The sequence below is a fragment of the Sorghum bicolor genome, chromosome 1 (genome assembly GCF_000003195.3).
Source record: "Sorghum bicolor cultivar BTx623 chromosome 1, Sorghum_bicolor_NCBIv3, whole genome shotgun sequence".
NCBI lineage: Eukaryota > Viridiplantae > Streptophyta > Magnoliopsida > Poales > Poaceae > Sorghum > Sorghum bicolor.
Genome location: NC_012870.2, coordinates 18,916,997 through 18,928,065, shown reverse-complemented (window position 1 = coordinate 18,928,065; position 11,069 = coordinate 18,916,997). Strand labels below are relative to the sequence as shown.

Sequence of the window (11,069 nt, the reverse complement as noted above, 5' to 3'; positions counted from 1 at the left end):
TTGGGTAAAACCAAATATTGCTTAGGCTTACAGCTGGAGCACCTTCCCTCAGGAATTTTAGTGCATCAATCAGCATATATCCAGAAAATATTGGAGAAATTCAATATGGATAAATCCTATCCTTCAAAAACACCGATGGTTGTTCGTTCTCTAGAAATGGAGAAAGATCCATTTAGACCACGAGATGTTGATGAAGAGATACTGGGACCCGAGGTTCCATATCTTAGTGTCATTGGAGCACTTATGTATCTTGCAAATTGCACCAGGCCTGATATAGCATTTGCAGTGAACTTACTAGCTAGACATAGTGCAAATCCAACTTCACGTCATTGGACGGGAGCTAAGCATATCCTCAGATATCTTAATGGCACAAAGGATCTTGGTTTATTCTATAAGAAAAATCATGATCCCGAATTGATAGGATACACTGATGCTGGTTACTTATCTGATCCCCATAAAGGCAAATCCCAAACATGATTTATATTCCTGCATGGAGGCACTGCTATCTCATGGAAGTCTTCTAAACAGACCCTAACAACGACCTCCACAAATCACTCTGAAATAATTGCACTATATGAGGCATCACGTGAATGTGTATGGCTTCGCAGAGTGATTAACCACATACAACAGTCATGTGGTATTGGTTCTATGGAATCACCTACAATTATCTATGAAGATAATTCCGCTTGTGTTACACAGATGCAAACAGGTTACATAAAGAGTAATGTGACTAAGCACATTATTCCTAAGTTGTTTTATCCTCATGAACTACAAGAAAGTGGGGAGATAAACATCTTGCAAATCAAGTCATGCGATAACCTCGCTGACCTATTTACTAAGTCCTTACCAACATCCATGTTCCAAAAGTTTGTACATGACATTGGTATGCGGCGACTTCGAAATTTGCAAGAATCAGGGGGGAGACATCTCCTAGATGCTCACCTGTTCCAGCATCATATTACACTCTTTTCTTCCACAAGTTTTACTCTCAAGGTTTCTTGTGAAAGTTTTTAATGAGGTAATATTAATATAAGCATGTGTCATATTTTCTATTTTCCCCATTGGGGTTTTTTTAGAAAATATCAAAGGCACGTATTGCCCTCACAACTTATCCATGGTTTTTCCCTAAAAAGGTTTTTCATGTGAAGTTATTCTAGAGGCAATTTCAACTATATGTCATCACATTTTCTCCTAGTTTTCCCACCGGGTTTTATAGGAGTTTTAGCGACATATCACTATATTACTCCCCAAAATTTTCCTAAATGGTTTTTAGGGGAGTTATCTCAATGTCGTATCCCCAATATTTTTCCCCACTGGGGTTTCTAATTGGGATACCAATGACATCATGATTTATTTAAATCATCCAAATATATGCTAGTTTCTCCTTATTTTACTAAAAGGTTTGAAGGAGTTTTATAGCATATCAATCTATATATTTCTCAGATTTTTCCCACAGGGTTTTTCGAGGAATCTCAACTGATAGCTGCATTGATCTATAAACGAAGATTGGATCAAGGGGGAGTGTTGTGAACCGGTGTCTTTCACCGAACGGGCACTTGCCCACCGAAGGGGCATATGCCAACTGTCGCTTCCAACGGACACCATTCCAGAGATGATCTCATCCATTAGATAGAGCAGTTAGCATAAGCAGTTAATCATATCATGAAAGGGCCTGTCCTTTCATGAACTGTCATGTCTTTTGGAGACACCCCCTCACTTGTATATACACAGTTCATTTACAATCACTCTTAACAAAAAGGAAAGAAAAACTGCACGTGGATCGCATTGTTGATAGTAGAGCACAATTTCTCAGCTAATCATCAAAAGGAAATGGGGTGAAAAACTGGAAATGACAGTAATAAATTGCCAATATAAAAGTTAAAAGAAATGCTGCTTATGTACATTTGTCATTAGGTGCCCAAGCACAGGCGCAAACAAAGGGCGTGCACACGCAATGGCAAAAACATAGAACCTCTGAATTCTCTATATACCTTAAAAATGGAGAAAAAAAATCCCTGTAAGCCACTCTATATAGTATTTAATTGACCCTTGATTTTCTACACATGTATGTAATTTCTATTTCTATATATTTCTTTCTTTCTAGCTGTAAATCCCATGTTGCTATATCTGTTATGACCAAAGGAAATGGAGTGCGTGAATATTTTACAGGTTGTGCTATGGTCACTGTTTACACGCTTGATGACAATTGAAAGATATCCTGAAGAAAAAGGTTGAGCTCCTGAGCTGATCTCCCAACCTCGCCTTGCCGCCTGCAAAGGAAATGCCCAGAGACATCAATTAGTTTAGTTCATTGAACTGAACAATGTTTTGAGGTTTCATGGGATACTTAAGAGGCTAGAGCCATTTAAGCTAACCTTGTCAGAAACTTGAGGCTGGTGCTCACATTCTTCAGTTCTTGGAAACATAGATTGCACCGCTCCAACCTAGCAAGATATGCGCTTGTGAAGTATGAGGCAGGAAGGAGAATCCATTACAATTTTCAATGAGATGAAAAGAAGAAAACACCTCTGCTCTGCCTCAAGGTCTACCCCAACAGGTGGTGTAGCCGACAAAGCTGAAGAAATGGTGGAACCAAAGCTCTTGACAAGACTGAGAATCATCCCCAAGGCAATGCTCATATGCCTGCGTTGAAAAGTGTCAATGCACATCGATCACCTACAGCCTCTCACTTTTGACAAAACAGTTACTGTTGCAATGTACACTGTCGGTCATTTTTCATACTAGTAGCACCATATACAAACTGTGAAAACGAACTTAAAACAGTCGAAGGGGTAGTTAAAGATTGCACAATCAAAAAGCTTCTAATTAATGAGGCTACTAGTGTTAGTGTTACCATTGGCACTTTCCTTTTTGGGAATGGTACAGCAGGACATTGGTACATGGACATGGTCGCTAAACTGTTTGATTGCGATCCATATCCATGGAACTGTGGAATCCATGACTCCCATGAATTATAAAAGTACAGTCGTGCAAATGTAGTTTTAGTGATGTAGAACTCTGCATGTGTCATAGCCTCGATTCCTTGTATAGAATGGTCAGCTAGTGCTAAAATTAGACTATAGCCTGAACCATGAACAGCATGTCATATCTGCATACTAAATCTGCACATGTCATGCCTTGAATACAATGGCCAGCTAGGGATACAATTTGAATTTTGGCCGTACATGAACAGTATATAATATCTGCATATTCAGAGTTCCATCTCTTTTTGAGGAAGGGACACATTATAATCAGATTTACTTCCCATTACAAGGTCCAGCTCTCCAAAGAGCATTTGGTCAGCTTTTAATCAAAATAAAATCAGCCAATGTTCAATAGCAAGGTCAAATTTAAATGGTCTCACAATTCTAATATTGATAAATTAAGAGGAAATATGAGAAATGACCTGTCATATGTGCTTTCAAGAAGATTGGCAGTAAGACGTAAGACAGAAGCGCAAACATCTAATGTGATACAGTTCCTATTCTCCATTAGAGCATTAACTATATCAGTAGTGACCTACAAGAGTAGAGAACATTCAGAAAATGTAATGGGTGAAACTACAACAGAGTAGTAGAGTACATACAGCAAAATCCAACATTCTCCATGTAGCATCAATAGATCCTTTTATATCATTTCTTTGCCAGCACCGGTAAACCACCTGCAAATGTCACATAGTGACTACAATTACTCAATACATATAACAAATTGTGTCCCACAGCAGCAAATGGATTCTTAATTACTCGATGGAGGATCTTATTCTGGACCCCTTGATACCTCTAGTTTGGTTAGCCGAGACTTCATTACATGAATGAATTCTTGATGGTTTTCCATTAGACCAGACATATCATCTTCATCACTTGCAGATGCACTAAGTTTTCCAGAAAGTGAAGGGCGTAGCCTCTACAGAAAACAGAAAATACGAGGTGCATAATGGGTTTCATATAAAAAAAAATACTATTGGCCCCAAAATGACACAACCTTGGAAGTAAACATACTGAGTTGTATGGTGTTGTCACATACTGGATGCTATCAAAATTAGAAGAGGAAGGTCCTGTTCCAACCAAAGAGCTTGGTGATAATTCTGAAGGAGACTGAAACCGATAGAACAATGTCAGGTCAATAGATCACTTACGGTCGTCAACAGCATGCTCTCCACTTGACTCCATCAGTTGGCTTATTCCAACCACTTCATTTCTGTGGATGCTGGCAAATTCTGGATTCCTTGCGGCAGCAGGATTCCATTTATCAAAACTAGTTACACTGTACCAGCTACCAACTTCATTAGACTCAACACTTTCAGTGCACATCAAACCAGAACAGTTATTGTCCCCAGCACCCGAAGATTCTCTTATAAATTTCCTCTGTGATGAACTAATAGGTTCTGACAGAGGTATAAGCTGCTGCACCTCTTGGCTTTCCGGAGCTCTCCTTCTATAGTCAATATCTGAATTAACTCTCAAACTATTTTCTAGGGTTACCTTTTTATATCCTACATCATTAGTGATTCTTCTACAGCCAACTTCTTCAACCATCTTTGAGCTCCTTGAAACAATTACAGGTACCAACTTGCCATCTTCTTTGCCATGGTTGGCAGCTAAACCTACTTTTTCTATATTTTGAGGCTCAATATCTGCTAAGTCAACTGTGGCTGCTTCACTGAGAACGGGACCAGCATCCTTTCTAGGGCTATGCCTCAGGGTCAGAACAGGTAAAGACGATGATTCCATAATACCATACCGAGAACTATTAGATCTTGACCTATACATGGGAGCTTCTGATGCATGTGAACTGCGAGACAACATTCCAGCATCTGAAGAGAGATTCGCTTTAAAGCGGACTATTGGTTCTGGTAATGGTACAGCAGCAGCTGGCTGATTCTTCCGTCTGTCAATGAAATTTGGGTTCAATCTAACTCTAGGAGAAAGAAGAGGTGTAGAAACAGATCTTGTGAGCTGGAGATCCCTTTTTCCAGGTGGCTTTGACAACCCCTTCGTTGATGCAGAAGTTGAGACAGGAATTTCTTTTGAAGCAGACATTGAGCGTCCAAGCAGAGTACCCAATCCAATTTCATTGGCTGTTTCAAAAAGTACAAAAACATATCTGGTTTTAGAGTGCAGAGATAACGAAGAGATCTCATAAGAAAAGTGTTTGCTGCTGTCAGTACCTGGGCTTCTGGAAACTGATAGCCTTCCAAACACTGATGACATGCTATCATCTGATTCGACTAGCCTATTTACACTTCCATTTAAGCGTGGTCCAGAATTACTATCAACATAAGGCTCATTTCTCTGAAAATTTATGTATGTACCATGTCATAAAGAAATAACTCAACTGAACATATTAAATTATGCATAACACGTCATACCATCAAATCCACAACCCACACACTGACACAATTTTGGTTATATGAGCAACCAAGAAGTTTCTGTTCGTCTACAGTTAGATCTGCTAATGTGGACCAGCCTACATCAACCACATCATGACATATGATGGGTTCCCAGGAAAGAACCTACAAGCAAAAAGATAATGACCTTTGTTCCACTATTATTTCCTGGAGAATGAAATGAGGATCTTGATAAATCAGTTGGATATATACCTTTAAGCTTTCATGTAATCCACAAAAAATTGTTTTACCATCACTATTGAATTTCATAGAACGAATTACGCTAGCCTGAAAATTGAGGACAGTTACCATTAGGCAATTGGTTATCTGATACAGATCATGTGCTTTATTTAAGCAAGCCTGTCATCCATTTCCACACAGAAATTCCAGGCATAGGATGATGTGAAGAAATTGGTGATCAAAAACCATACCGGCTCAAAGTATTCCCGGCTGTTCTGCATTAAGGAAGAAAAGTTTAATTATATCCAAGAAAAAGAAAAACAAGGTAGAGAATGGACAGTAACATTAGATTCTTCTTCATCAAATTGAAATACAGCAGATATATGTGCCACTATCTAGTTTGCAACAATCTAAAGAAGAGTAAAAAAAAGTGCATGCAAATATACCTATTTTTAGAGTACCAACAGTCTATAGAAGAGTCAAAAAAAACTGTATACCAATACTCCTAGTTTACAAAACCTCAAACTTGACAAGTTGTTTCACAAAGTATTATGTTACACATGCTTAATAATAGCTATTTCACTAAGAAAGTTTTTCATATGGTGCAATCTTTGGTCTGAGATGCTGAATTATATTGGTAAATTTCGTTTGGTCATTGGTACTATTTCATGACAACATAGATAAATAAAAACTGGTACTTCATACTGCCTTTATATGTTTCTTGAATCCTTGCGACGGATCATACTTGGGCAGAGTGGCAAACAGACTAAGGTTGGAAAAATCTTTTTTTTTGAAAAAAAAACTCATAATGGTGGATCTTAGTTTGAATATATTTCAATTAATTCAAGCATATGATCAAATCATCTAATGCTTAAATACAATTTTTTAAAACTGTAGCCTTCTCGAAAAATAGATTTTTCCAGATCACTAATTAACCTTGGGTTCAAGAGCTACATTGATTCAGATTTTGAGCATAGAATAGTTTCAACTTAGGACATGAATGATTCATTTTGTGAGTCGTTATAATAGATATGGTACCTCAGGTCCAGAAGAACCAATCAACTCAAAAGTCTCAAGGTCCCAAAATTTAAGAGTCTTATCAACTGAACCTGCAAAGGTTTTTGAAAAGGACATGGAATATGTTACTTAGATCTCCAGGTGATGTACAATTAAAAAGCATGAGGAACAGGGACTAATAAGTCCGCAAAAAATAATAGAAATCTTATTTTAGAAAATTTGACATGAGGAAAAATTCACTACCGTGTGAGTATATAGAACCTGTAATCTAACCTGTAGCCAATAAAAACTCGTGGGGGTGAACATCTAAGCAGTTGACTGGACCTTCATGAAGACGGAAGTCATGCATGAGTTTTCCAGCCGTCAAATCCCAGACCTAGCAAGATATTTTAAACAAAATTTCAGTGATCAGGAAATATGATGTAAAGTTTTAATTAATGATAGAACGAGATTGTCCATCTCGTTGATAACATCCATGTTGTAATTTGTAAGACACCTTAAATTTTGGGTGCTATGGTCTTTGAATATTTTGCACTAATTAACGGACATGCTCAAAATTTTACCTTCACTGAGTTATCAGCCCCACCAGATACAATCCATCGACCATCAGGAGTAAATTTAAGCACATTAATTCGTCGGGTATGACCCTTATATGTGTGGATGCATCTCTTCTTTCGAGTATCCCATATTTTCATGTTTGTGTCTGAAGACCCAGAGGCTAAGAATTCTCCAAAAGGATGGAAATCAAGAGATGCACAATTTGATCTGTGCCCAGTGAAAGTTCGAACAACTGCACATTGTGCAAATCGTCAATAGAAACTAAGATTATTGCATGATACAGTTGCAGTTCATGTTTTCAATGCACTGTTGAGTGTCAACACTTGTTAATACCTTTCCCCTCCTCAATATTCCATATTTTTATCGTTCCACTTGCTGCACCAGCACCTATCGTAACTTCAGAAGAGTCAAAGCTTACTGACTCAACTGGACTTGTAAAACCTGATAGACTCTGCAATGTACAATGAAAATGAGTTGAAGTAGATAACTGATTGGCAAAAAAAAAAGGAAGAAAAAAAGCAAGAATGACATTACAAGTAAATCAGCAGGATAACCTATAGGAAATTACCAGGAGGGCACTGGGTTTCCCCACAGCCCAAAGATTGACCTTCAGATCCTCCCCACCAGTGATGAGGATCCTTGATGTTCGCCTCCCAAACTTGGCACAATTAACATTTGAAGCATGCGCGACAAACTCCTCTGATCATTGTCAAGGAAACAAGACATATTGAAGGTTGCATAATACAACAACAGAATTGAAGTTCGTTTTTTGTTCCCTAAGTGGCTGTCTCTGCCGCCTGTAATTTTTCTTTTGTACCTGAAAACTCCCTTTTTAAATTAAATAAAATCTCTGTAGGGGCTATGGCTCTTCTAGTTCCCTCAAAAAAAAAAACATAATTGAAGTCTTATCCCAGCATGATATCCAAATATATAACATAATGTTTTCAACTACCACGAACCTATCCCAGCATATCTATAGTTTCTTTCATAATTTATTTTTTCCAGAAGGATCTAAACACACATTTCTACAAGGAAAAAATATTGACTGAAAATTCAGAGTAGAATACTCAACTGCTCATATGATCAGCATGCCTGTTCATCATTGCAATTATCGAAATGATACCAATTTTCGGCATAGCACTAAGTTCATACCAGCAGCTGCACTATCCATGATATAGTAGCAACTACATTCTGGATGGAAAGAACTACTTAGTATGAAGTTGAAGTTCTCAGTCGAAAGAATTAACATTGAGCATTGAGAATCCTGTATAGATTTCCCCTACTACAGTGTGGCCCCATTAACAGCAATTGATACAGCCCTACCAAACAAATGATAAGCTACAGAGCACGTAAGTCAAAATTCCTGGTAAACAAAATTTAATCCAGACCACCAAATTTAGTTTGATTTCAGGCAGGAAGCTGTAATGTTCCAGGTCTGGAACTTTGCAGCACTAAAATTTCATTCCATCCCCACCTAGCAAGACAACTCGGATGGTCCTGAATACGTTCTTTGGTGGGAACGCAACTCCTGCACTGCTCCACTCAATCACAGTCTCACAAGACCAGATGGCAAAGGATGAAGCCAACATGAACAGTAATATCAGAACCTGGAATCGAATTCGATCATCACGGGTGAATCCAACCCCCAACCCAACCACAACTTAACTGCACCAGTCCAGACACAGCAGGCAAGAGCAATCCGACTTCAAGTTCCAATTCAAAATCCCTAAACCGGAAATTCAAAGGATACGAAGCTTGTACGCGGGCGTGGTGGCCATCTGCAACTGCAACGGCCGCCGTCGTCCAAAGCTAGGACTCCCGCTGCGGCGGCGAGAGGGTTTTGGATTTCCAGGGTGCTCTCAGGATCCTCCCATCCGCAGCCGCTTAGCTGGCGCTAAAACTTCGCCTAATTGTTAGGTGGAGTGGGACGAGGGTGAAGAGAGAAGGAATCAAGGAACGTTGGCTTCCGTCTTCGTTCGGTGTCTCTTGTTTCACACGCCATTTTTCAATATTTTTATCCTAAATACTTTTAGGTTATAGCCTTCTATTATAAAAGTGAAATGAAAAGCCAAGAAGCAATATGCAAGTAAGAATTTTCTTAATATTTTTATGCTACAGCCTTATTATTAAAAGCAAAAAGTCATGAAGACATGAAACAATATGTAGGTTTGTCCTGTATCTGTTAGAATTTTTTATTATTAGTAGTACCATTTTGTTAAATAAATAATTTTATCTTGGCCTATAAGCAGTAAATTTATGTGATAATGAATGGGTTGTAAGTTCTCGGGTTAGAATATTTTTTAAATACTAATAGTATCATTTTGTTAAGTAAATATTTTTGTCTGCTCTATGAGTTGTCAATTTTGCGTATGATAATCAACGGGTTGTCTAGCCTCCGGTCAGAATATTTATTATTATTAATAGTATAAATTTGTTTAGTAAAAAATTTCATCCTAACATGTGAGCGGTCAAAATGATTGTCTAGTCACCTAGACATCCGGTCTCAGGGCAGGCTAAATTTTATTACCACTGCCCCCAATGAGATAAATCTTTTATTACTAAATGTCAGTGACAATAAATTTGCTTGAGATAATCAACGCGGTGCCCAGTATCACAATGAGGTAATTTTTATTTATAATAACATCAATTGAACCTATAAATAATTTCACCATGACGTGTGAGTTAGTAAATTTGTCAGGGGCGTCCAATATCTGGATGAGATAATTTTTATTACTAATAATATTAATGGGGCCTGTAAATAATTCTGTTTGGACATGTGCGTCTGATCTCCGATCAAGCTATTTTTATTACTTGTATTATCATTTTTAATTTGCCTATAAATAATTATATCTTGACCCATAGTGTGTGTATATATATATATACACACACTATTCTATAGCCAGGCCCATACTATTTCTTATTTTCCCACTGGATCTAGGAGTTCAAATGTTACATCGGTATATTCTTTAGATTTTTTCCATAGTTTTTTTTATCAAGGAATCTCAGCTATACAATTTCAGCTGCATTGATTTCACAGGAAGATTAGATCAAGCGGGGATAATTGATTTCACACATCTTCAAGTTGCATCCCCAAATAACAGAGGAGTGATCTTATCAAGATTAGAGTAGGCATTAGTTTAATATGGCCACCACAGAGGTAGATGTCCTAGTGGGAATGGTTGTCTTGTCCTTTTATAACTAGACACCCTTTTACCGCACCACTTCACCTTATATTATTCAGTCCTTAAATTAATGCTAAATACAAGTTCTTCCTTTCTATTATCGCATTTATATTTCCTACTTTAACAACACTAACCCACCCAAACTGATATTCAAGGTGCAATAACCTGCTACACAAACATACAAATATTAATTAATCATTGAAGCCTACATCTCTAGTACGACCAATTTCTTGTCACATATAAAACAGTAAGCTCTAGTTGGCCCTATATCTCAAGTACTCCACAGCTCTGTTCAATGTCTAGTTGGAACAAAACAAGGCTGCAGCAGCCTAGCTCACACACCAGATCTAGACCCAATCACCATGCTCAATTATACAAGTGTTGGAAGGTACATCAAGGTGATTTCATTGAAAGCTGCATACACTTCAGTCAGCAGCAAGCAAATACAGATGAGAAGGCATCTGCAATTCTACCTTGGGTGTGGGCACGGTATAAGATTCTACCCATGGATAAAGATGCAGGTATGTCGCTTCACCTCGCAAGTGAAGGTACCACGGGTATTGTACCCAACATGTGAGGGTACAAGTTTAATGAAGGTACCACAGGTATTGTACCCAACATGTGAGGGTACAAATTTAAAATTTAATTCGTAGTTACAGATGCGGGTATCATTTTACACAATATGCAATTTATCATAGGCGGTTATTTACTAAAGCCACAACTGATCCGACCTGCTGTCCCTTATA

At 38.0% G+C, this 11,069-nt stretch overlaps 1 protein-coding gene across 3 annotated transcripts; it reads right to left on the bottom strand.

Moving 5' to 3' along the window:
• Positions 1,837-9,146, bottom strand: LOC8067101 (katanin p80 WD40 repeat-containing subunit B1 homolog). 3 transcript variants are annotated; one of them, XM_021451400.1, is made up of 18 exons: positions 8,892-9,145; positions 7,710-7,840; positions 7,475-7,592; positions 7,147-7,373; positions 6,857-6,959; positions 6,605-6,675; positions 5,818-5,841; positions 5,600-5,674; positions 5,369-5,512; positions 5,168-5,291; positions 4,136-5,077; positions 3,999-4,054; positions 3,778-3,903; positions 3,587-3,661; positions 3,407-3,519; positions 2,527-2,643; positions 2,376-2,444; positions 1,837-2,270 (listed from the first exon to the last, which is right to left on the bottom strand). In XM_021451400.1, exons 1-18 carry the CDS (start codon positions 8,917-8,919, stop codon positions 2,189-2,191), a joined length of 2,625 nt encoding a protein of 874 aa, XP_021307075.1. In that variant the 5' UTR covers positions 8,920-9,145; the 3' UTR covers positions 1,837-2,188. The 3 variants fall into 3 exon arrangements, 2 of the variants coding, with proteins under 2 accessions (XP_021307075.1, XP_002464436.2); XM_002464391.2 differs by lacking the exon at positions 8,892-9,145 and having other exon boundaries at positions 7,696-7,819; XR_002449264.1 differs by lacking the exons at positions 1,837-2,270; positions 2,376-2,444; positions 2,527-2,643; positions 3,407-3,519 and having other exon boundaries at positions 3,583-3,661; positions 3,982-4,054; positions 8,892-9,146.